Source organism: Poecile atricapillus, chromosome 22 (assembly GCF_030490865.1).
Source record: "Poecile atricapillus isolate bPoeAtr1 chromosome 22, bPoeAtr1.hap1, whole genome shotgun sequence".
Classification (NCBI taxonomy): Eukaryota; Metazoa; Chordata; class Aves; order Passeriformes; family Paridae; genus Poecile; species Poecile atricapillus.
Window position 1 is genome coordinate 4,850,793 of NC_081270.1, and position 26,954 is coordinate 4,877,746.

General features: G+C 50.3%; 1 protein-coding gene across 2 annotated transcripts in view; it reads right to left on the reverse strand.

The window, feature by feature from the left end:
- KAZN (kazrin, periplakin interacting protein) overlaps positions 1 to 26,954 on the reverse strand; it is an 84,902-nt gene that overhangs the window by 2,459 nt on the left and 55,489 nt on the right. The window contains exons 1-7 of one of the 2 annotated variants that reach the window (XM_058855034.1): positions 15,887 to 16,168; positions 9,839 to 10,030; positions 1,853 to 1,989; positions 1,286 to 1,456; positions 814 to 1,003; positions 523 to 653; positions 222 to 272 (exon numbers count right to left, since the gene is read on the reverse strand). In XM_058855034.1, coding sequence (XP_058711017.1) covers positions 222 to 272; positions 523 to 653; positions 814 to 1,003; positions 1,286 to 1,456; positions 1,853 to 1,989; positions 9,839 to 10,030; positions 15,887 to 16,043 — 1,029 coding nt within the window. In that variant the 5' untranslated portion in view covers positions 16,044 to 16,168. Of the gene's footprint in view, positions 1 to 221; positions 273 to 522; positions 654 to 813; positions 1,004 to 1,285; positions 1,457 to 1,852; positions 1,990 to 9,838; positions 10,031 to 15,886; positions 16,169 to 26,954 lie in introns of those variants that run through there. The other variant, XM_058855033.1, reaches the window with a different exon arrangement.

Consider the following 26,954-nt stretch of genomic DNA (forward strand, 5'->3'; position numbering starts at 1 on the left):
GACCTTATAAAAATCAACACTGCGATCTGCCTGAGCTCAGTGAATGCCTTTGGCATTACCTGGACTTCAGGGCAAATTATGGGAATATGAGACATCCCAGACTTGCAATTCAGGATGACTTCCATTCATCCCAAATTGGTGCCTCTGATCCAACTCCCCCAAGTACTTTCTAGCACAGGAAGGGGTCTCACAAGCAGCATTTGAGAGGATTTGTGCCCTACCTGTACGATTGGATTGTGCAAGTTCTTCTGTACCGGTCCAGGACTGTCCCCCTATGGCACGAGGAGATGGAGTCATTGAATCAACCCTAACACAGCCCAAGACCCTCCAGCCCCAGGGCAAAAGGCAGCTGAACTGCAGTGGGGCTGGGATAAAGCCCAGAGCAGCAGCTTTCCAGGTCAGCCAAGCCCCAGTGTGCCCCCCACTCCAAACCCGACGCTGTTTTGGGCAAGAGAGGCCGCACAGAATCCCCAGAGCCCATGTCCCCAGAGCAGGAGGGCACCACAGCAGGCAGCCCCTTACATTGCAGAGCGAGTGCGTTCGATGCCGGGGCGAGTTGATGTCACTCGGTGTGGACGAGCGGTCGCCCTCGGCCGCGGAGGCGTCGGAGATGATGGACGGCTGCCGGGAATGACAGGGGCTCACTCTGACCGCTGGAAGGCAGCGGGGAAAACAGGGAATTAACACCAGCAAAGCCTCTGAGGCACTTCCAAAAACATCTCTGGGGAGGAGCGGTTCTGACCATCTCTGTTCCTCCCCAGGAGGAGTTTGACCCTGGGAACTCGCCCAGGTCCCGATGCACGGGGTGCTCACCTTGCCGGTCTGCGGAGTGCTGGGGGTGGGAGTGGTAGAGGGTCTGCTGGCTCTGCCGGATGGCGGCGGTCAGGGGGAGGTCAGCCTGCATCACCCACTCCTGGTTGCCGTTCAGCACCGTCTCGCCCGGCATGGCCAGGGAATGGCGCTTGGGAACGTCCTTGGTCAGCGTAGCCAGGGACTGCTTGGCCTGGGGAAAGACATGGAGGTGGTGGTGATGGAGTGGGAGAACCGTATGAACATTTCCTGGAGCAGCAGAACAAGCAGCAACACGCTGCACACCAAACCCACCCGCCCCTGGGCAAGCAAAGACCCCAACTGTGCTGCTCGCCGTGCCAGGGATATCAAGTTATTTTTGAGTGATGCTCCCTGTGCCAAGGATCTCAAGCTCGTTTGGAGAGATGGAATATTTTCCTCTCAGAATTGCAGTAGTGCAGCAAACACACAGATCTATATTAATTATCCAGCTCACCATGGCCAGCTCGGCCTCCAGCTCCTTCATGCGGTTGTCCTTCAGGTCGAGCTGGGAGCGGAGGGCGCTGGCGTGGTCCGTGGCTTCCTTGGCCTGCCGCCGCAGCTCCCACTTCTCCCGCTCCAGGAGGTCCTTCTCCTTGGCCAGGGCTTTCACTGCGTCCTCGCTCTCCTGCCAGGACAGGGGGTGGCCATCAGGAAGGGAAAATCCATGTGCTACCGAGAACCCTTCTGTCACAACCCCCTTGGGGACCACACAACCACGAGCAGCATCTGCAGGTGTCACAAGAGCCCTGTGCTGGCAGGGATGTCGACCCTTTTTGGGGAAATCTGGAATGCAGCCGGTCCCCAAAAAGAAATGCTCACCGTGCTCCTGGTTAAAATTGCACCAAATCCTCCAGGTCTGGCTCTATTTCCTCCAGCATTTATTTAACCTTAACCTGCTGTGGCCCACCCCAACTCCATCAAGAGTCCAGCTGGGGCTTTAGTGGGATTTTGCCAGATGACAAACCAGGTTTGCTGCCAGCCCTCTGTGCCACCAGACGCTGGTGCTGGGCCCTGCACTCACTTTCCTGTGCTGTTCGTAGTTGCGGATGAAGTCCCGGAGCTGCTCCTCTCGGCTCTCCAGCGTGGCGTACAGCTGCTGCATCTGGCTCACCAGGTCTGTCTTCTCCCCCTTCAAGCGCTTGCGGTCGGCTTTCATGGCTGTGGGAGAGAGGATGACTCCAGCATAGCAGGCATGGCAGCCCCTTGACTTCATCTCTTTTGTTTTTCAAGGAAAAAGCACCAAAATGACAATCCTAGGGGCTGGGATGGGAGAAGATTCCCAATTCACCTCCATTGCTGCACCCCTCAAGATGCCCATCACATCACCACTGTGGCTCCTCACCACTGCCCATCCTCCAAGGGGCAGCTCAGACCCTGGAAAAGGAGGTTTGGGAGTAAAACTGCAGCCTCAGCCTCGGGGCCTGGTGCAGGAAAAACCTGCTGTTCCCTTTCCAGGATAAATAAACCACAAACTGGTTTATTTTTAGCAGGATTCCGGAGCGCTCCCACGAGCCCAGGGCACGGCTCCCTGAGTGTCCCCTTCCAGCTCAGTGCTGCTGTGTCAGGATAAGGGGATGGAGCAGAGGCACGTGGGATGTGATGGGTGTTTCAACAGCCCTGAGAGGAACCCAAAACCTTCATGTTTTCCCTCATTGCACCAGTGAGGGACGTTCACTGACCACTGAGCCTGGGACAGCTGTGGAAGGCTGGCAATCCAGGGAGAATTACAGAAATCTCACATAGGAGAAGGAGTTTTGGTCACTTCTGAACATCAGTGCTTTACCCAGTACTGAACCTGGTCCTTGGCAGTGCTGCAGCAGTGCCCTGTGGCTCCCTGCTCCAGACACAGCCCACCCCACCAAAATAATGCCCAGTTTAGGACTCAGATCACAAATATTTCATTATATATTCCTGCTTTTCCACCCTGAGTCAGTGCTGCTAGCTCAGGGATGCCATGAAACACCCTCTGCCCCTGCACTCATCGTACTGAATCACTGAGTCTTGCAAATTGTTGTTTGTATTATTAAAAAAGTCCTGGATGCCCCCAAAACTGTCCAGAAAAGAACAACCCCAAAGCCACCAGGGGCTGTGTGTACTACAGAAGCTGCCAGAAGATGATGCAGCATCTGAGAGCTGTCCTCATGCACACATCCAACCTTTCTCCATCAGATCACAGAGATCACGGTGGCTGTTTCAGCCCATGCTGTGTTTTCTACTCCCTGTAATGAGTCACTTCATCTGGGGGCTTAAACTGCACCTAAGGTACATCTGGGCTCCTCTCAACACCTGGGGATAATAAAGGCAATGTAAGAAATACAAGGAAACCATTCTGAAAAGGGAATTAATTTCCTTCTTACACCTTTGGCACCCTTGGTTTTGAGCCTTTGCTTCACCCAGCACAGGGGAGCTCTGCTGGGAACCCTCAAAAGGCATTTCCACCTTCCAGTCTCCCACCAAGCAGGGACAGCATCATTATTTATGCAGGGAGTGCAGAGAAGCCCCAGGCACCCTCAGGCAGAATAACCTGACAGCAGGGATCACCCAGCCCTGCACAAGTGCTGGAATAGACCCCAAAATCAGCTCCCCCAATCCCACACCCTGTGCAGCTCCCCCATCCCACCCCAGCCTGTCACAACCACAGCCTCCAGAAGAGGTTTACTCAGGTATGAACTTCTGTGCACAGGTTTTACTCTACTTTTTTTACTGTTTCTCACTCTTAGTGTGTGCTGGGAAGATGAACAATAAATCAAGTGCTTGGAATGGAGCTGTAAGGAAAGGAGGGGGTTTGCAGGTGAGAAGAGAAAAAGATGGAAAGGGGGGGAAAATTAGACTAAATAGTGGAGGAAGAAGGAGATGTGCTTCAGACTATAGAGATTTTTATCTGTTAAAATCCAAGAGATGAAACTCTTTGGACCAACTATTCTGCCATTAAGCACTGGAGATAAATCAGAACACCACAAAACACAAATGAGGTAGGAAATGCTGCAAAAATTCACATTGTCCTGTGACAAGGAGCTCTTGGGAGTCTTCCTTGCCCATTTCCATGAACGTGACTCCTCCTGGGACAACTCAGCCTCTTCTGACACCAGGACTTCCCTTGCTTTTTTCCCATCTTAGGAAATTACTACAGAAACCCTCTAAAAACAATCACAACCACGCCCATGTCTTTGAAAAAGCCCTTTGCCACTGCCTGTGTGTGCTTAACCACCACCTTCCCCTGCCCAATTCTTTCACAGGAACTAAAAACTTGCTAAAAAAGAAAAATTAATGATAAGTTGACCAAACCATACTGGGGTGAGATCCAGACCTCACAGACACATATATTTCTATATATGTAATATTTAATTTCCTTGAGGATACTGGGAGGCTCTTATAAAAGTTTAAGTCACATTTGCCAATCTTTGATGCTGGAGGCGACAAAAGAATCCTAATGAATTTAATTAAATAGTGAGTCCCCTATAGCATACAAACTCCTTTAATTAGTGGCAGTGCTCGTGGCCCTTAAAGATTTACAGAAAACACTTAATCACTTGCCAATAAAAAACTGAAAATGCTGTGAAGTACTATTAGAAGAAGGGCAACTATCTCCCAAAGTTGAATATGTATTGATGTAGTTACCAATATTCATGCCAGTGTATCAGTATTACAAGAAGATTATGAGGTTTGGGTATTGAAAGAGCAGATTTTTTTCCTATTAACCCAACAGGACAATTTACCATTTGTTGCATTTCATATTTGAGAGATTTGCTGAAATTAACAGACTTTTTCTGCTCTCCTCTATTGCTCTCCTTCCTCCAAGAACTATTAGCTCCTAAGCTTAAAGAAGATTTATCAGTCATTTGAGAACTTCATTCTGAACCAAATTAATAGGAAATTAATTGAAAAAAGGCAGGAGGAAAATAAAAAGTGAGGCAGAAGTGAGCTGTGAGGGCTGCCAGCAGCTCCTGGACCAAGCCCCACTTGCTGCAGCAGCTTAATTCATCCTTAGCAAACAAGCCCAGCTAATTACTCGGTCGGGGAAAACGAGCCTTTGCAATCCATGGCCAGCCAAGGAGGGATAAAGCAGATTTTCCCTGGCTATTGGGGCCATCTGAGGAGGTGAAATGGCTTTTTCCTTTGATCTGATGATCCAGGGCCTGATTTCTGTATCCCAAACCCCCACAAGTATCCAAATAAACTCCCCCAGCCCATCGGCACAGTGGGCTCCAGCCAAACTTCTGACCTCTTCATAAACCCAAGAGAAGAAGGAAGAAATCTTAAACCCAGACCATGAGTGGAAACTACTTCTTCTACCTGCATTATTAATTTTGCCCTCCTCCCAAAGCACAGGGCAGAAGGAGAGGGGGGACCCAGCAGCCCCACTTGGCAGCTCTGCAAGGGATGGGGGAGATGGGTTGGGATGAGCTGGGTGAGCCCCCCCAGCTCTCCCCACCACCCCCACCTCCACCAGGTCACCCTTCCCTCCTGTTATCTGAGCTTCCACCTCCTGCCACTCGATCCTCCCCTCGGTCCTTTGGGAGAGGAATGATGGACACAGGGATGGAATGGGACCAGCTCGGTGCTGGGCTCCTCCTGCAGCCAAAACAATTAAAAATCCACCCCCTCAGCGCCTTTTATTCCCAGCTCTATGTGAGGAGCCAAAATCCAGTTGTTCCTCTGGAGAGGCACAGCCCTGTCTGGGGCAGCAGCAGGGCTGGAAGCACACAGAGATGCCACCACTGGAAGTGTCACCACCCCGTGGCCCCAGGCTGATCTCACCATCCAGCAGCTTCCAGCTGGGAATTAGCTCCTGTATCCTAAACCCAGGCATCTCCCCCAGGATGGAAGCTGCTCTAAATACTGCCTTCCCTCTTTGAAATTAATAGGATCAGATTAAGGGGATATCAGTTACAGAACATCCTGATGTGGAAGGGACCTACAAGAAGGATCAGTGACATCCAACCCCTGGCCCTATGAGGTGCAGGCTCCACCACCCAGCCGAGGTTCCCTTGGATGACATATGAGTAATAATTAGTTTGACTACCTTCATAATGGGATATTAGATGAAGAAGGACTGTTTGAACCATAGAAGCAGCATCTCTGCCCAGTTTCACACTCCTGGGTGAGGCAGCAATGCCCAGACACACACCAGGGCACTGGCAGAAGATGCAGCACACCTCTGAACTCCAAAGAGCAGCTTCCTGTGACTCCCACCCACCTCCAAGTCCTTCTCTTACCCCACACAACGAGTATTTTCATGCCAGGAACAGAACCAGAGATGACTTTATCACTTACTCAATCACACACTATTTTCTAATGCAGGGAAGCGCATCCTCAGGGAGCACGGCTGGAACCCCAGCGATGCCCCGTGCAAAAGGAATGTGCAAACCCATCCTGACCCATTAACATTCACTTAATTTCTCCTGTTTCTTCCTTGCAGCCATGAAATCCAATATTGTCACCATAACTAACCCATAAAATCAGGATGGTGGTGCTGCTCCTTGCTTTGCAATTAAAGAGGCACGTGCGGTCCCTGGGGCAGCTGTCACCATCAGGAGGATCCTGACGTTGAAAACATCAACGTTCTGTGGTGTCAGGCAGAGCCAGAACTCACTCCTGGGTGTGTGGAGGCACAGAGCAGGCAGGAAATTACAGCCCAATGTCAAATTTCAGGAAAAAGTTTGGTGAGGCAATTCTCCTTGGGGGAGTTTACCTGGTAACAGCCAAGAGCTTTCCAAACCTGAGCCAGCAGTCAACAAGGTGGTCAATGACTTCTGAAAACTTCAGGTGGGTCTTCAAATGAGAACAGGTTTTCTGTAGAGATCCATGTCCTTATAGTGGAGATGGCTTCCTTGGCTGGGTCCATGGCTGGGATATCCATCAGTCAGGACATCCACCCAGTGGGACACCCATCTTCTGGGACACCCCTCTGCCAGGTCACACATCCTTCTGGGACATCCTTCTGATGCAACCCCCATCTTCTGGGTCATCCATCCACTGAGACACCCATCCACCCGTTTCTTTGCTACCCACCCCTCACTGCAGCAAGTTGAGGGTGCTGTGGATCTCTGTAGGAGGCTTTCCCCAGCCCAAATACCATTCCTGGGCAGTCACAGCTTTGAGATGAAGGTGAGGGAGGGAGAAAACCAGGCTACAACCCCGTTGTGGAGCAGACACGAAGTTGGTTCATGCCTTTCCAAGCAGCAGGGAGAGTCAGCCTGAGGTTTCCACCCTGACACTCAAAAAGGAAACAGAAACCAGGTTTGCTCTCTGTGTGATAATCCCGCAGGCAAGCTCCAGCATATTGGATAAACCTTCCCAGAAATGGGGTTTCTGCCATTAGCCCACATGCTCATGGATGTCACCCAGCCAAGAGGCTCCTCGAGTCCCCCAGGCGCTTGGGCACGCTCCCTGCCCGCAGCAGGACCAGCAGTAATAAAGCTGTCTGCAACTTCTCCCATCAGGGATTTCCACACCAGAAATCCAGACCACATCCACACCTTTCCAGCCAGGATGGGGGAAATAACAACTAATTCAGAGTCCCAGCTGTGGCAGAAGTGGAGAGGGCAGTGGGATGTAGCACTATGGGATTTAATGTTAATGTTAATGGATTTAAGAAAGTTCAAGGGATGGAATTAGCCCAGGAAAAAGCAGAATAAGGATGCACAAAGCACATGCTGACAGAAATAAAGAAACTGGTCAAGTTGCTCTTGCAGAGCACCCTGTGCTGGGCCAGATCACTGCTCCCACCCTCCACAGCAAGGACCTGTTAGCACAGCACAGGGAAGATGCAGCACAGGCTTATCCTGTGCCAAATGCTGTTGGGAAGGGCTGGAAATGCATCTCCAAAGGGGGACAATGAACCCACCCTCCATGGAGACCATCACTAACCAAACCCTGTGTGGTTGTGCAAAATAAAGGCTCTTAAAAACTGCTGGAGCCCCCAAGAGCAAACTCTCTCAGCAAATCCTCTCTGCTCCCCTCTGCAGCGTGGCCTGGCGAGCCAAGATCCGTCTGAACCAGCTGTGCTGCACTTCCAGGCTCAGAGCCAGCAGTGATGACAGATTTCCATATAATTTATCCACTAATGACATTCCACAGGACCCACCATGGACCGTGGGCTGCTGCAGGGATGCTGCAGCCGATGCTGCTGGATGTGGGGCAGCCTTTGGTGAGGATGGGATGGGGGATGCAGGAATGCAGGCTGTGAGGAGGAGCTGCTCTGGCTGCAGGACACAAATGACACAGATCCCTAAAGTGCAGAACAGCGTGGCCAAGTTTCCCTGTGCTCCTGGCATGGCCTTATCCTGCAGTTCTTTACTACAGAGCCATGACTCTCCTCCTGTGTCCATCAGCAGATCCATCTCCCCTGGCAGAACCAGTCACCAGACTGTTTTTCCTCCATTTTTGGCTACATTTCTCTCTGGACAATTTTTCACAGAAAGGAAAAAGGATTTTTTTTCCCCTCCAGCTGCTGATCTCGTTTTCAAGTTATCCATCTCAGTCACTGTTGCCAAGCCTGCTCTGAGGCCCAGAGCCTCCAGCCCAGATCCAGCCTGGACAACTTCCCCAAAAACCACAAAAGCTTCTCAATATTGCAGGACAGGGAAGGAGCATCAATTGAGAAAAGCTTCTTGCTATGTGCCCATCCAAGTGCCAAGTGAGATTCTCTCTTCCTAGCCACCACACCTACAGAGAAATCCTCGAAAACAAAGCTCAGAGGCTTGAATATTGGCAAATAAAAGCTCAATAAAACCCAAACATTATATTCCTAAAAATATTCATAATTTTCAAGCCAAACTCACTTTTTCTCTGGACTATCCTCCACAGAAACACACTCGACCTCATTGCAGCTTCTGAGACGACTTCTTTCTCTTATTTTTTTTTTGTAACTAGTATTATAACAGTTCTGCTTCTCAGCATTTTGCATTTATCAGCACTTCCCCCCCGCCCCATCCACATGGAGCAAATATTCCCTAATTACAGTTTTTCTCCTCCAATTACAGTTCTATAAACCCAGAGCATTTCCTGCTGCCTGAGGCTGCCCTGGTGGCATGGGGGGAAGCAGGATTTTGGAGGTATTTTGGCTGTTGCTGATACATAGGGATGTCTTTGTCCATCAGAGAGCGATACCAGAATCTTCTGAAGTCCTTTCCCCAAATACTGACTCAGCCCAATTCCCTGCACCTCTGAGCATCTCAGCATCCTGGACAGGGGGAGATGCAGAGGCCCCAGAGCTCCCCACGTGCCGCTCAGCCTGTGAGCCTGAAAACTTCTGACAGCTTCTCCTCATAATCCGCAAACACGAGCTGACAAGTGCAAGCTACACTCGCTATGCTGGGGATTTGAGATGATATTTAGAGCTGCAGCACTGCCAGGCTTTGACGAGTGAGAGCCTTCCCCGCTCAGGATCATCCCCCGGCTCCAGCTAACAAACCATCCTGCCTGGATTTATTGTCAGCGTGGTTTTAGAGTGGAAAAGCTGCAATGTTGTGTTTTGCTCAACACACCCCAATCCCGGGTCTTGCTGTGCTGGTGAGGAAGGGACAACACAGCCCTGACTGCCACAAAAATCTCTGAAAATCAGGGATGAAGGAAGGAGGAGACCCCCCCACATCACCTGGAGGTAACTCCACGCGGGACAAGGAAAGTTGCAGTCACCAGGAAACTCGCAGCTTCCCTCTTACAAGTCTGAGGGGCTCAAATCCAACCCAAACGCCATCTCCAGCTGCATTTCAGCTGCTGCCTTGGCTCTACTCTACAGATGTGGAGGAATTCCTCTGCAGTGCTGCAATCAGCCCTCAAATCCCATTTCCCAGCCCATCGCTGCACCCCAGCCCCACACCACCCCTTGGCGGGGCAGGAGAGCAAGGGGGTCCCAGGGACACCAAACCCCACCAGGAGCAGCAGGTGAAGGCACTCTGCAGAGCCCAAGTGGAAAGGATGGCTTCTCCTTCCCTCATTAATCAGCTTTTTGGAAGTTCTGGGTGCCGGGGAGAGGCGCAGCAGAGGGAGGCACAGCCCTTACCCTGCAGAGCCTCCTTGGCACGCGCCAGCTCCTGCTCCTTCTGCGCCAGCTGCACCTTCAGCTCGGTGGCCGAGAGCACCTCCGGGGACTTGCTGCCGTGAGTCTCCTCCAGGTCCTTGGCCAGCATTTCCTTCATTTGCCGGAGCAGGTGGACCTCCTCCTGCAGCTGGGCCACCTCCTCCCGCAGCAGCGCTGGAGGAAGAAGAGACACAATGCGAGGAAGTGAGTGACGGCTCCCGGCACGGCCCCGCGTCCCGCTGCAAACTCCAACCCCGGGGAAACTCTGCTGGAGTGGCCCCTCCCTGCTGGCAAAACTGCTCTGCACAGCCCCAAACCTGCACCTCGCTGGGACTGCACCTCCTGGACCTGCAGCAGCAGGATGGGTGTGATGGGAAGGCACCAGGAGGGAGGCGGGGAGCCTCCACTGCATGATGGCTTTTGCATTAAGAAATATAAAAATAAATGTTAATATGTAGTAAGAATAGTAAGAAGAAATCAAGAAGGACTTTCCTATCCAAACCACTCACTGACAGGGCTGGGGTCCAACAGAGTCTTCTGAGCTCCCCATATATCTCAGCTCTGCCTCCAGCCACCCACATGCTCAGGGCACACTCAATAAAACCACTCTGAGACGGGAAAAGGGAAGATGGCACTTCCATCCACAGCCCCAAATCCTGAATTTTACAGATTTACACCCAGGGCTGCTCACTCCTCCAAGCAGGAGCATCACGGCAGAACCCAGCTGGGATCCCCTCCACAGCAGGCACTGGAGGAAAGCTCCAGCACCTCGTTTCCTACAGCTGCACCCACTGTTTAGTGTAATAAAGTGCTTTTCTGCTATTTCCACATTGCACCCATCACCCCCATCCTGCAACTGCACTTTTGGGCTGTGCAGGTACCGCTGCAATCCTCCCTCCGAGTCTGGCTTTGCTTTCCTTCCCCTTTAAAAATGGGGGAATAAAAACCCTTTCACATCCCAAACTGGCTTATTGATTCCATAGGAATTGGACTGGAAGGGACCTTAAAGACCATCCAGTCCCACCCCCTGCCACAGGCAGGGATTCTTTCCACTAGACCAGATTGCTCTAAGTCCAACCTGGACTTGAACATTTCCAGGGATGGGACATCCACATCCTCTTGGGTTGGCATCGTGGACACAGGGAGAAAAAACAACCTCATCGGCACACAAGTCACAGGTACCAGAAAAACGAAACAGAAAATAAAACCAAACACCTCCTCCCCAAACCACAGTGGTTGTGTCCTTTCCCCAGTGTAGCAACTGGACGTGGAACACAGGGATTTTCCCCCTTATTCTTCCCTGGGTCCCTCTGCACGTGCTTGGGCCGTTTCCTTTCCGGCAGCGCTCGCGGAGCGAGGCCGGGAGGTGACGCCGGCGGCAGGACAGGGAGAGGCAGCTCCCCCCAGCAGCTGCACCAGGAAGGCATAAAATCTGCTCCACATACTTGAAATGCTTCCCAAATGAAAACTGGCAAGGCCCCATTCTGTAAATTATTTAGCAATAAAGTCACTAATGAGGAACAGTCGAGCTCCGGGCTGGGGGATTTGGTGCGGCCCAAAGTGGTTTCTTGAAATCCGTGCAAAAAGCAAGAGCTGGAGGCGGCCAAGGCCAACAGGATCTTCCCCAGGGATGGGAGAAATGCAGCGTGTCCCCTCCAGCCTCTGGGAACCCTGAGAGGATGTGGAAGGCTCACACATGGTGGAGTATTTAGTGTGCAAAACCCAGCCAGTGCCTTCCCCAGCTGCAAAAAGCCCCCTGCAGCCCCACAAAATACCCCTGGCTGCAACAAATTGCTATTTTTCCCCCCCTTCTTATAACTCATTTTCACCTTTCCTTTTGTGCCACTTCACCAAGGGCTATTCCTGGGAAAAAAATTAACCTGCAGATGAGGATGCAGGCAGGGCAGCTTGCACAGGGGTGATTTGTCCTGATGGATTCCTACAAATTGCAGCATTTTGGTGGGAACCAAGAAAATCCCCACCCAGCAGGAAGTGATCTGGGAAAGGAAAGGGGAAACAAGACCAAGGACAGACAGCCCAGGGGGGAATTCTGCAGCAAGGAATTCCAGAGAGGTCCTTGGGCATGGCCCAAGGTGCTGTAATGCACTTCCCAGTGCAGCTCTCCAAAAATGCACTGGTCCCTTCTGGTCATGGTTAGAAACACTGAAAAAACTGAAAATCATCTCTCCTCCAAAACAGGCAACAAAGGGATTTCATCCCCACTTAGGAGTCAGCTCCTGATCCAGGCAGAAACTGCTGAAGGATTAAAATCTGAGATCCATGAGAAACTCCAGATGTAATCTGGAGAGAAGCATGCAGCACCATGCTCCCCACGCTGCCAGCTGCAAGCCAAAGCTATGGAGAGCCTGAGCTATTGATCAGCCAGAAATCCAAAATTCTTGCTTTTTTAGACATATAATTTTATATATATATATATATATACATACATATATATATGTAGAAAAAAGATTATGCTTTGCAATATATAGTTATATTTGATACATATATATTATGTATGGCTAAGCTAAATCCGATTTAAATATATATATATATATATATACACACACATATATCTATATGCAAAAAATTGGAAAGCACAATCCATGCAGCCAGGGTTTGATAGGAAAATCCCTCTTTCCAACTCCCTCTCAGGGCTCCTGCCAATGTCATGGAATCACAAACTGGTTTGGGTTGGAAAGGAGCTCAAAGCTCATCTTGTTTCACCCCCTGCCATGGACAGGGACACTTTCCACTACCCCAGGCTGCTCCAAGCCCTGTCCAAGCTGGCCTTGGACACTTCCAGGGCTCCAGGGGCAGCCCCAGCTTCTCTGCAATGACACTCACTTGTGGACAGTATTTCCATCACTCCAATGCTTCCTCTGGTACTCTGCTCACCAAAATCACACCAGTTTTCCCCCTGAAAGCACCTTCCCCCCAGCACAGAGCATGTGCTCTCCATCACTCTCCTCCAAGCTTCCATCCCACCTTTCCAGCACCTCCTGCTCACAAGGGTCCTATGGAGAAGCCCCATATTATTGGTATAATTTGCATTAAGAGACTCAGCTTGAAAGGGAAATTTCAGCTTCATTTTAAAAGAGGAGGGAGAAAATCCCATTGTTCTGCCAGGTTTAAGTACCCAAATAAATGACCCTAAATGAGCCGTTTGCAGGCAGCTCTTGGTGATTGCTACAGGAAAGTTCCAATAGCTGGGAAAATGGGGTCAATTATTCAGGAACCTCATTTCAGCCTCTCATTCTTTCACACACAGATGGCTGGGGGAGGATTTCCATGGGATTCCTATGAGCTGCATGGAGCTGTGCCTCTGCTTGAAGCTGCAAAGGAGTTTGAACTGAGCATCAGCTCTCTCTAGCAGGGACCGGGGCTCAGTGCCCCTCACAAGCAACTCCACACACCCCCCAAAATGATGCAAAAGCAATCAGGAGAAGAAAATATTTTTTAAAGACTTTTTTTTTTTCAGTTCACCCTTGCAAGTGTCACTATCAGGGTGCAAAGTTAAATCTGCCATTAGGAATTGCCTTCTAAATACAACAACCTCAGTGTAAAAAGCTTCCACAGCACTTTTGCCCCAATATTTTTGTCCCTTTTAAATTTTCTCTCCTTTTTTTTTACCTTTTTCTTGGGGGGGTGGGGAGGGGAATTGGGTGCCTTCTGTACCTCCTGACTACCCAAGAGGAGAAGGAGGTTTTGCCTTGCACGGACGAGCCCCATCACTCATCCCAACCCCTTCCAAGTCTGCTGCAAGTGGGCAGAGATGAAATTAATGCAATTCAAACATTTCCCAGACCAACTGATGAAAACTACCATTCCCACTGAAATAATTGGCTGTTAATTATATTTTAGCTGATCACATTAAGCTTCCATGGCACTGCTGGATTCTGCATCCTTGATGCTTCAGCCACTGATGGGTGTTAACAACGCCAATGAGGTTTTCTTTTATTTAATTGTGGTGAACATCTCCAGATAACATTTGGGGCTGAAGTTTCCCCTCCTGCTCCTGCAAATCCCATCTTGGACTCCTCTGGGCAGCAGACCAACCCTCCACGAAGCAGCAAAGCGTTTTACTGGCCCTGGAACAGGCATCACTTTAAAGACATCCATTTAAAAGCCTTTTTTTTTCCATGTAACTCAGCTGACACGATTGCTGTACATGCATTTCTGCCTTTGGAGGGGACATATTAAAAATGGATGCAGAACAAACGATGAGGCTCGTGTGGGTGAATCAGTATCTCAGGTGAAAGCTGCATTTTGTGCCGCTTTTGTGAATTTGACGGTGAGATGGTTTTTGCTTTGCTGGGCACAAGTCAAGGGTGTGTTTTAATCCAGAACATCAGCAGGATAAATATACATGTACACACACCTCTGTCCTAGGATGAGGAATGAAAGGGTCATAAAGATCCTCATTAGAAAAATATAAAGATTCAAGACTCAGGGATGAGATGAGTTTGTATTTTAAAGAGCATCTCATCACCTCTGATCTTTAAATAGCTTCTCAGCTTGGGACCTCCCTCTTGCAAAGGTGCAGAAAACTGGAGAGGGACTTCTGACAAGGGTCATGAAGTGACAGCTCAAGGGGGAATGGCTTCCCACTGACAGAGGGCACAGTTGGATGGGACATTAAGAAGAAATCCTTCCCTGTGAGGGTGGGAGGCCCTGGCACAGGGTGCTCAGAGAAGCTGTGGCTGCCCCTGGATCCCTGGAAGTGCCCAAGGCCAGGTTGGATGGAGTTTGGAGCAGCCTGGGACAGTGGGAGGTGTCCCTGCCCATGCCAGGGGATGGGACAAGATGGGCTTTAAGGTCCCTCCCACCCAAACCATTTGTAAGAGGACTCAGCTACTGCCACTGCCCAGGAATTGCTGGGGCAAAGCCAACAGATCCAACCTCTCCCTTCGACACCTGGACACCACAATGGACTCACAGTGGCTCAAAACGAGCCCCCTCTCCAACCCACAGCATCATCCCCTCAAGGGGATGAGTGCAAGGGCCTGACATTTGTAAATCACCCCTTCAGCCCCGTCCTGCTGTGCATCCCGGGCACATCCCTCAGTATCTCTGCAGCATCGTGGTGCACCATGACCTCAGAGGAGCTGTCCCACCCTATGCTCCCTCTTGGGTGGGTTCTGGGGCTCTCAGCAGAGCCTCTTGGATTAATAAAATTAATTTTGGATTTTCATATTTGGATATCTCTTAAATAAGCTTCTATATCCACCCTGTGCTGCTGCTGCAATGCTACGAGTGAGCTGTCACACCTGGCCACAGGCAATCCGTAAGAATTTCAGGGTAAAGCTTTCACCCAGTGACAGCAAATCCTTGCAAACACCACTTGTGAGCACTTCCCGAGCTACACACCAGCTTGGGCTCGGTGCATGCACATGGCCACAGCTCCAGGACAGGACCCCCAGCCGCACACACTGACCCAGCTGGAGCAGGATGTGCAGAGCCCACCTGCTTGCCAGGTCACCCCCATGTCCTGCCATTCCCCACCCCCAAAATAAGGATTATTTCCACCACGCAGTTGCCCAGTGTCTGTCTGCCTTAGGGGGTGTCTCACAGGGGATGCAAGTAAATAAAACCTGATTCAAACCCCCGTGCACGGCGGTGGGCGGGTGAGCAGAGGGGCTGGGGGGCCACAGGGCTCCGTGGCCAGGCTGGGGGCTGCGGAGGCTGCAGCCAGGGCAGAGGAGCCGCTGGCTGGGGGCTGCGACCCCTCCGAGCCCTCCGCCAGCAGCTCCCGGCTCGCTCCAACTTCTCCGGGAGCCCAGAGGGACCACGGGGCCCCGGGAGCCGCCCGGGCCGGCCCTGCCCAGCGCCCCCCAGCCCCGCTCCCCCGGCCCTGGGGACAGCGCGGCCACCACCGCCACCCTCCCCGCGGCCCCGGCGGCTCCCGGCGAGCTCCGGCGTTGTTTTGTTTCTCCCAGGAGGAAGCGAGCTCCAAGCACAAAGCGAGCGAGGGGAAGCCGCGCACTCCGGGCTGAGAGCGCTCCCGGGGACCCTCCGGGGACCCCCCCTTACCTGCGTGGGCTGAGCGGGGGCACGGAGCCCTGGCCGGAGCATCGCCCGCGGCCGCCCCCGGCCGTGCCCGGGCGGGCGGACAATGGGCCGGGCGCGGAGCGGAGCCCTGGCGGCAGCGGCTCGTCCCCGCCTCGCTCTCCCCCTGCTCCCGATGCATGGCGGGGCACGGCGGGCCCGGGGGTCCCCGCTGGGCGGCTCCTCCCCGCTGCCTCCCGGCGCTGCGCGGAAGTGCGGCCAGCGCTACCTGCGCCGGGAATTTGACCCCTTGCCGGCCGCCTGATGTCACGGCTCGGAGGAGTGGCTCTGTCCCGCACGGCCCGAGGTGCTCCCCCGGAGCCCCGGGGCCGAGCAGGAACCCGCGGCCGGCCGGCGGCGGAAATGATTCCCGGCTGGAATCATCCATCGCTGCCGCCGCTGCCACCCACCGAGCGGCCGGAGCCACGTCCCGGAGGCTCCTCCGCGACACTCGGCCAGCGCCGGCAGCGCGGGGGGAAACTGAGGCAGGAGGGTGGCGAGGCAGCCCCGGGACCAGCGCACGGCTCGGGCCGGCTCGTCCTCGCAAGGCAAACGCGGGCAGTGTTTGTTTCTCGCAATGCAGTTGTTACTTATTTTATATGGGATGGCGTGAGCACAGACAAAGCAAAACCGGTTGAGAATGCGGAGACCACCTGCCTTTCTATGATAAAAGCCACATAAAAATACACCAGAACAAACAAACTCTCTGAAACCCGGCACCCTCGTATTGCTTTTCCATAGGATCATTAAGGCTGGAAAAGGCTTCCAAGATCCAAGTCCAACTTTTAACCAAACAGCACCATGGCCACTGAACCATACGGCACAGTGTCACATCTGCTAGCTTTTTGAACACTTCTAGGGATGACGACTCCACCACTTCCCCCGAGGAGCCTGTCCCAATGCTTAACCACTCCTTCAGTGATGAATCTTTTTCCTAATACGAATATTTTTGTTCCCTACGGTCGGCGGTGCACTATTACCTGCCCTCACCCTGCTGCTTGGGCTGCCTGTTCCCAAGCCCCCCGCAGCAGACCTGCTTTATAAACTTTTTCATCTGCCAAAGCTGTGAAGAACTGGGCAGAAGCCCTTTGGGTTTATGAGTATTTGCCTGTCCCTACATTGTTAACCTCACTGGATGAGCCCTGCCTGGCCAGCTGCAGCCTCGGGGATGCTCTGGAGGCAGCCCCAGCACTCTGCCAGCACACACCTCGAGCTCTGCCCAGGAAGGCAGAGCTTGCACAAAGCTCATAAAACACAGCCCAAGACAAAAAAAAAAACAAAACAAAAAAAACCCACCCCACCACATTTCACTTTACAACAGCACCAAGCCTCTGCCAGCCACCGTGGAGCCAGCTCCCCCGCCCTACAGCAGCAGTATCTCAGGCATGGGGAAACTGAGGCACACCCCGTGTCCATGGGCTTTGACATTTTGGGGAAGAGGGTGACAGCACCACTGCGGGAGGAGTGAGCTGTCCTGGCAGGGAAGGGATGCACCCATGACCACCTTGTACACCCGGGTCAATAAACCAGGCTGTCACCCACCCCGCGACCCTCCCTGCCTGGCGGGCATTGCCCCTTCCCTACCCCGCTGCTTCTCTCCAGCGGCTCGGCAAGGGGAAGGGAGCTGGTTTTGTTGTGCAACCAGCGCCGGTTCCCATCGCAGCAAACTCCGGGCTGGCGCTGCCGCACTGCCGGGCACGGCCCCGGCCCCACCATCACCTACCTCAGCTCCGGGAAGGAAAACTCTGCGTCACCTCCCATCGCTGCCTGCTTGCACAACCCCGCTCCCCGGGGATCAAGTCGGGGCGAGCCCGTGCCGACTCAGCTCCCGATGCCACGGCCGGGGCCGGGAAGCACCGCCGGCACCTGCGGGCTGAACCCTGCTCTGGAATCCCGCAGCAAAGGCAGCCCGTGACACCGCAAGGTGCTGAGTTGCAGCGCCCCGAAAGCAGAGGGAGGAGGTTCTGCAGTCACAGGCATTGCAAAAGCTCCCCAAGAGCTCCCATCGGAGCCTCCTCCCTGCCAGAGGAGCCCGGTGAGCGAGGGGAGCGCTGGGCTGAGTCCTGGCTTCTGCTGACTGATGGTGGCCAGGCAGCGCTCCTCGCCCCGCAGCACCTGCCCGTGCTGACACAGCGCAGCTCGGCTGCTCTCCGCCCCAGGGAGCCGCAAGGATTCCCTGACCCTTCCCTGGTGATTAATAATCCCTTTATTAAGGGATGCTGCTGCTTAGGTCAAAGATGGCTCATTGCCTCGGCTGGGCTCGTGTGGCACCGCCGGGCTCTGGGCACTGTCCCTGGGGCAGGCAGCAGTCACCCTTCAGCTGTGGTTAAACTGGCCTTGGGTCTTCTCCTTGCTCTGGATCAAGCCTGTGTGGCCAGTGGTGGTCCCTGGCCTTAGCCAGGGGGAAGCTGAGGCCAGGGAGGTGTTTCTGTCCATGGAGTAGTGACTCCCTGTGGATTCTGGCTGCTGCCCAGGGACAGGGACAAGTGCTGGTGTCAGTGCAGATGGGTCTGGCCCTTCATGCCAAACTGGCCAGCCTCCTTCAGCCCTCCCTAGCCAAGACCCTTCATCTGGGGCAGGAGAGATCCTTCCCACCTAAGCCTGGCTCTGAAGGCCTCTGCAGGCTGATCCAAATTTGACAACCCCCACCAGAGGACAAACCTGCATCATGCATCCCATCTCCAGCTTCTTGGGTTTGGAGGTCTCACCAGGGTTATGGTTCTGAAGCCAGCAAGCTACAGGTGGTCACCACCAAAAATGGTCCCAACTCTGCCAAAAATCCCATCACCCCCAAGGCCCACCTGAGACTGGCAATAAAGAGCCAAGTTGGGGTCAAAAAGTTGTCCAGGCCTGGCACAGGCTGTCCAGAGCAGTGGTAGAGTCCCCAGCCCTGGAGGGATTTAACAGACATGTGGATGTGGCACTTGGGGACATGGCCTTGGCATTGGTTGGACTGGATGATCTTAGAGGGCTTTTACAACCTGGATGATCTCAGGATTCTGTGAAAAAGCAACTCAGCTTCGGCACTGCTGCCCTGAAGGGAGCAGTTCTTCCTCCCTACAACAGGGAATAAGAGCTGGTGGCTGATCAAACGCAGCTTGGGCACGTGGCTGGTGCTGGGTGTCACTGCTGGCACCCGCAGCCACCGCTGAATCTCTGCAGAAGGCCAGCGATGCACCCAGACCTGCAGACAGGAGCTGGCCCTTGACAGCCACGTCTGACATGGAGGACAGAGCTGCCCATAAAAACCACCAGAAAAAATCTGGAGACCTCATCCTGCTTCTAAACACCACCTGCTTCCAGGAAAAATTACTGAAACTTCTCTCCCATGGCCACAGAAACCCCCCTCTCCATCCCCCTCTTTCGCAAAATAAAGATTACGGAGTGAGGAAATGTTTCAAAACAGAGCTGATTTCTTTTCTCCCCCTGGTTTTTCTTTCAAGGAAAAACTTCTCTCAAAAATGACAGATTTTTGTCAAACATTTCACTCATGACAAATTGGCATTGTCATCGAGGAGAGCACTCGGCTGGGAATTTCGGAGGCGCTTCGGGAACCTCCATCTGCTTTTTAGCGAGTTAAAATCTGAGGCGGTGAGGTTGGAGAACGTAACGTGTGAGGCAAGGATTAATTAACATCGATCTGGCTCCAAAACCAGAGGCGGTGAGAGTAATTTTCATTGAGGAACTTGGCACTGCTTAGCACCTCCTTCTCCTCCAGCGCTGCCGGAGTATTTTAAGCTCCTGAAAATCACACGTGCATCACCAAGAGTTTTTGTAGTTATTAATGAAAGCCTCAATAGGAGAAAAATCTTGATTTTTTTTTTTTATTTATTAACTCCCTACCCAGGCTATACACAGCAACTTTCCCCTTTTATAAAACAGCACTGTTTTAATGAGGCAAAAAAGCAACTGGGAAAGGGCAAACATCATCATATTGGTTCCAATCTCATTTGGTACAACTTCCTGAGCTCATCACAGTTATTTCTATTGTGTTTTTTAATTTTATCACGAGGATTATAGTTATCATCACAGACATTTTATGCCTGACTTCTGGGTTCTTGACAATATTTTCATTCAAATGCTAAAAGGCTGTAATGAGACTAAGATAATGGCCCGCAAATATAAATGACACAGATCAGAATAGGGGGAAATTGGTTAAAAAGGAAAACAAATAGAAATTATCCATCCTAATTTGCATTGAAAGACAGTAACTGGAGAAACAAATGGATGTATTATGGAGAGGGAGGTTTCACCTGGTACCTGAACCCAACAGAACCTGCTGGGCTTCTGCAACATCTGGATCCAGCTGCAAATGCTACTGACTCCTCCCTGCCCTCCCCAGCTTTGTCAGCACTCGTGAGGCAGGGGATGGCACAGACAGCTGCACGTTTGTGGCTGGGCAGGGACAGGGTGGGCATCGATCAGCAAAACGTGAGTTCTCCCAGAGCTCTGAACCGCTGAACCCCACCAGAATCAATATTTTCCTTTTTAAAACAATGCTGGGGGGAAAAGCACATCTCATATAGATTCAGTGTTATTCTGGGTTTTACATTATTCATTGAACCTCATCCCATGTCATGCTGCAGTGAATATATTACCATATATGATGATACAAAAATTACATGACTCCTGCAAATACCCGATAAAGTGTCAGGCTGGGCTGCTAAAGGAGCTGCAATTGCTCATTAGGAACGTGTAATTACACTGCCACATGCTGGGGTTGTGCTTGTGCCACCAGGCACTGTACAGGGAAAGAGAAGGAAAATAATAATAATAATAATAATAATAATAATAATAATAATAATAATAATAATAATAATAATAATAATAATAATAATAATAATAGAGAAATAGTAATAAATCAGGCAAAAACAAACCCCAGAGCTGTGTGGCTGGTCTCAAACTTTGGGAAACATGTTCTTGTTGAAGGCTTATCTCCCCTGCAGCACGTCCAGGAATGTCACTGCAAGGCCACCAAGGGCCATCGTGTCCCCAGAGCCTCCCAGCTCAGCCCACCCCCCAGGGATTGTGGGGACACTTGGAGGGAACAGGCTGCAGGCAGAGAAATATCAGAGAAAATGGGAAGTCTGTTGAGAAAGGTTAATGAATTACCCCTGTGTACAAATGTTGTTTCTAAAAATGGCTTTGCAGCCTCAATGGCATGTGTGATTCCAGTGGGGCTGAAGGTGGGCAGCTCCACTCTGATACTGGCTGATACTCTGATCTTTATAGCCAGGTATTATTGCCTTTGTAAATTATGTTTTTTAAGCTGCCCTGGAGCTTCCACAGAGTTTCTAATGTTCTGTCTTCATCAACTACTCCACCTACATATAAATATATATATACACACATATATAAATATATGTATATTAGGGAATTCAGTACAGAAAACAGGTTTTTATGACACCCACACAACTTGCTGCATTCAACACAACCAAAATTTACCCAAATCCCATTTCTTTACACCCAAAACCTGCCACAAGGCTTGTTCACACACATAGACTCCAAGTGATGCTACAGCACAATTTTTGGCTGTTTGCAGGAATTGCAAAGACAAAAAACAAAAGAAAGTGTGAAATACAGCCTGGCTGGGATTTGTGAAGCAGGTTAGGAAAGCCCAAGGGGCTGCATGGATCAATGACCCGTGAGCCTGGACATGTCCCGTTCCCCTCCCGTCACTGTGTGTATCAACAGAATATTTATAAATCAATTGAAAGCAATTAATCAGCTAGAGAAAGATAAGGGATAATGAAGAAAAGAGATTAGCTGGCGATGCACAAACAGGGCTCCTCCAGGGAGGAACTGCTGTGGTTGGAAGCCTCCTCTGCAAAGCCTATTAGCTCCACTTAAAGAAGAAATTTAAAAGAGGCAACCTGAATAATTAAAAGGAAGAGTTAATGGTTCATGCTAACAGCTTCTAAAAACCTGCAACAGCCGTGTTTGTTAACCAAGGGGACCTGCAGATAAACCACTGCTCCAAGGCTGCAGCCCCACATTCCTGCATGGAGCTCAGCATTCCTGCATCCCCTGGCAGGATGGAGCCAGGGAGGCTCCCCTGGACACTGTGAGTGGCATGGGGCTCATCCTACTGGGTTCACTTAAGTGGCCAACCCTTTGGGCTGAGTTATAAACAGTAACAGAGAAATGAGAAGCCTCCAGCGATGTAAATCCTAATGTTACCCACCCAGGGTATCCCATGGTAGCCTTCCAATCACCAACCCGCTCCTTGTTGGCTAAGCCAGGACTAAATATATAGCTGGGTTGGTTGTCAGCTGAAAGATTTATCTCTGGGCAGGGCAGTCACCATTTCTGCCATTTTCTGTATGTTTTCCTCCTGGTTTTTCCACCCTAATCCTTCCACACAAAACTCTGGGGAGGGGCGACCCAGGGCAGGAGCAGCAGCATTTTCCTTGGCTGTATCACTGCCAATAATCATTTATTTCACACCCAGAAGATGCCAACACCAGGGCTTGGCTTAATCCAGTCCCCAGGACCCAGCACCACCATGATGGTGCCACTAAGACTGGATGCTTTCAGCCAAAATAACTTTCTAAAGCTGCCACTTCATTTTTGAGGAGAAGCCAAAAACGCCCCCTCCCCCAGCTGTGACCTGCACCCTGGGGATGTCTGTGAGGAGCTTCCCCAAATTTATGGGGAAATTGGCAGCCTCCTCCAGTGCTGTGGGATCCCAACCTGAGAGCTGGCAGCGGGTGGGCATCTTAATCAGGAAGACCCAGCAATTCAGAGGACTAAACACAGCATTTTAGTGCAATACTTGCCTTTTTTAAAGTAGTACTCAACAAAATTGCCAGGTCAGGGCTGGAGCTCACGGGTTTTTTTCAGAGGAGGTGGGTAAACATCTCCCCACATTCCTTGCCAACCTGCAAGGCAGCAATTTAACCTTCAAGGTAGAGCTCACATTCATTTAGTAACAGCCCTTATCTACAGGCTGGGGCCAGAATAATTCCACTGGGAACAATATATAACAGATAAAAATACCTGCACTGCAGCACGGGCACGGATGGCACCAGCAGCTTCCTCCCTGCCCATCGATTTCATGGCAGGTGATGGGCTGACAGCAGGAAATTCTGAATCCCCAAATTCTGCTGCTGAGGGGGCTAAAATTGATTTAACAGGATAATGCTGGTCTGGGCAGGTGTGAATCCACAGGCTGAGCCCACACTGGGCTCTCCAGACACCCCAAAGCTCCCACCCCACTGCCCTTCTCCCTGAACACCCAGAGTCCTGTTTCAAAAAACTTATTTTCCCCCTCTTATTCTTAATATCTTTAAAAAATAAATAAAATAAACTTGGTTTTTCTGATGCCTAAGCATCAAGAGAGATAATATTTTACTTACCTAATATGCACCACTTACTGAACTTCTAATCTATGCTTATTGAAACTTTTCACTGCAAAGTTTGCTCGACCCTGTCAGGAGGTTCAGGACAAAAACTGAACACCTGGAGGTTTTAAACCATTTTTTTCCCACCAAAGCCTTACTACCACACTAAATATCACAGCACACCTGACTGTGATGAAACAAATATACCCATGCCCTAAAATCCCAGAAGGGTTTGGGTTGGAAGGGACCTTAAAGCAAATCTTGTTTCAACCCCTGCCACCTTCCACTATCCCAGGTTGCTCCAAGCCCCATCCAAGCTGGCCTTGGACACTTGCAGAAATCAGGAGTTTTCAACCTCTCTGGGTGAAAAAAACCCAAACTGACCCCAAATCAGGTCTGAAAATGAGGAGGTAAATGCCAACCAGTACCAAAAAAATGCTTGTTTTTCTGAAATACCCACAGTATTATTGGATGGGAGGGAGGCAGTGGGTGGTGTAATGCTGCCCCATGTCTTGGACACACATTCCCAAAGGCAGGAAAAGCCATTTAAAGCTGGGAGGGCTGCACTGGGTACCTGCCTGGAATTAAACACTACACTAGGTAGCAAAGTTAATAAAAGTGACAGCCTTTTATTCATCCTGGCTTCTGCTGCAGTGCTTGGAGGCAGCAGGGAGCTGCTCTCTTGGAGTTATCAGGGGACTGCACCAGGCAAAGCTGGGGCTGGGAGAATAGAATAAAATTGAAATATAAAATAAAAAATAAAATAAAATAAAATATAAAATAAAATAAGGTAAAATAAAATTAAATTAAAATAAAATAAAGTAAAACAAAATAAAGTGAAATAAAATAAAATAAAATAAAATAAAATAAAATAAAATAAAATAAAATAAAATAAAATAAAATAAAGCCAAAGGGGGCAGCAGAAGGCACACAGGCTGTATGCCAAAGCCAGCAGCACAAGCCCAAGTTCTGGGTGGGGACATGGGTTGGAATGTGGGGCTGGATCTCTGTGGAATGAGCTCAACACTCTGTGGATCAACTCTTGTTAGCATGGAAAAAACACATCCCAGAGATGGTGTGAGGATGCACTGAAACCCAGCTAAACAGAGAGGAAAAAAAATAAAAAATAAAGTGTTTTATTTCCATCCAGATGAAGCAAACCAGTGATGCTTCCTGGGGAAAGCCACTCTGCAATGTTCTATCTGGAGAGCCCAGGGAAGTGGAGCAGAGCAATTCCTGCAGCAGCAAAGCAGCAGGTGAGTGAGCAGGGAGCAGGTGAGAACATCAAGCTCTGAGAAAACACAATCCCAATGAGCCCAGATGCTGCATCACGGCTGGAAATAGGTGGTGGAATGATCCATTTGATTTTTAAACTGCTCTAGATGCCTTCCCAAGCCCCCAGGAAGGACCCAGTGCTCAGTTAAGGTCACAGGGGGATGTACAAACCCTTCCATGCCCTGTTTTACCTGGGCCATAGAATTCCAGAATAGTTTGGGCTGGAAGAGACCTAAAAGCTCATCCTGTTGCACCCCCTGCCATGGCAGGGACACCTTCCCCTATCCCAGGCTGCTCCAAGCCCCATCCAACCTGGCCCTGGACACTTCCAGGGATCCAGGGGCAGCCACAGGACAGGCTGGAAATTCCTGCCACTCTGGCATGGGACAGCAGCCAGGGCACAGTGACACTGCCACGAGGAGGAATCCTGGCTCCAGCGTGACATCCTTGATATTCCTGAGATCATGCAGGGATAAACAGCAGGGACAGGAGTAAAGAGGAAGAGAAGGGAGAGTTTACTGGAGCAAGATGTGCAACAATCTCACAGTAATTATTGCATCTGGGTTCTTCTCTCCTTTCTTCTCTTCCCAAACTTTATTCTGTAAACTCAGATTCATGAAAAATCTCATAAATAAATCTCCATGACCAGCATAGAAAAGACTCTTGCACTTTCCCCCTTGTGCTGCACAAGGCTCAGCAAGCAGAGCCCTTATCCCTTCCACATGTACTTCATAACCCAAACCATGATTTTCAAATAGCCAGAGCCAGAAAATGGAAATAAACAATACATGATCCTAAGAGACAGGTACCCAAGAAGCAATCGTATTAACTCAAAGCTAAATATGATCAGGAGCAATAATTCAAGTATGGGTTTTCAATGTGGTACTTGAGGAAGACAAAAGTGATGTTATTTCCTGCTATTTATTCACATAAAGGTTCCAAAGTCATCCACCTTTTCTACACTGCCCTCACAGGACCTCTCCCAAGCTGTGCCCAGCACTGGGCACTTTCCCAGAAAAAACATTGTTGTACTGAAAAAATGAGGCCAATAATAACAAAAAAATACCCAAAGCAACAGGGGGATTTGGAGGAGATAAAAAAAAGCCACAGGCAAATGCAATTCTTTCTGCTTGGTGCAAGGACCAGTGTGTGGGACCAGGATGGGAAAAGGGGAACCCAAATGATTCCAGGATTAGGTTTAAAACTGGGAAAATGAAAGAAATAACTGATCATTCAAACAGCAGACACACCCAAAAGACTTCAAAGACTCAAAATGCTTCAAAACTCTTTTTTACTTGGTAAAAAAAGGGATTTTTTTTTAAATTTTTTTTAAATAATCCAGCTGTTTTGTGCTGGGTTAAGATACTGACCATGTCCCCTCTCTCAGGGGCCTCCTGTGAGAGCAGAAGAAAAAGTATCTAAAATTCAAGCTGGGTGAAAGGGTCTCCATTTCAATATTTCTAAATATAAAAGTCTCAGCAATGCCTTAAATAATTCAGAAGCTTTAGGAGAGGCACAGCACAGCTCCAAGTTAAGTTAAGTTACTTTTGGTAACTGCTCTTTTCACCATTTTCCCCCCAGCCATGCCACAAAAATGATGGAAAAAATCCCTTTATTTTCTTAAGGGAGATTCACCCTCTCACCACAGTCCCCACAGGAGTACAAATATTTGATGCAATCGGAAAGAAAACAAAACCATCCCAAAATGACAACTGAGAGGGAAACAATCTGGGAAGTTTTAACCTTCAAAATCTGTCTCTTAATTCTGGTTGTGAGGAAAAAACCCAGCCCGAGCAGAGTCTGCTCCTGCCTTACAAAGGCAACTTTAAATGGGATTTGAAGAGAACATGACTAGGCCAGAGTTAATGCTATTAAAATTCAAAGTGCAAAGACAGCCGATAATCCCAGCTGGTTCCCGGGACAAGAATCCGATCGTGCAGCACACAGAGATTTGGTGCTGCTTGCTGCTATTGATTTCCTTTTATTGGAAGGGAAAAATAAAATAAAATAAAATAAAAAAAAAGGAGAAGGATCAACAAGGAAAGCCAAAGCTCTTCGGCAGCCCAGGCTCGTTTTCAACACCCGCGGCTCAGCGAGCGGAAAGGAAACCGCTGGCAAACTGAACTCAAAAATGTAGAAAAAAATCAAGATTTGGAGACAAAATCATCCCCTGAGCTGTCAGAGCTGCCCAGGCGTGGATGTGAGTGCCTGAGAGAGGTGATGCAGCTGCAGAACAGCCCCAGAGCATCCACGGCACGACACGGCCCATAAACACCAAATACTTCCCTCGGAGCTGCAGCACTGCCCTGGGAGCTCTGGACACCCAAAATCCCAAACTCCATCGTGATCCTGCACACTTCAACCAGGCTCTGCATCTGCAGGAGCCACTGAGGGACCACTTAAGGGGAAACAAGTGGAAATGCACTCACTGTATT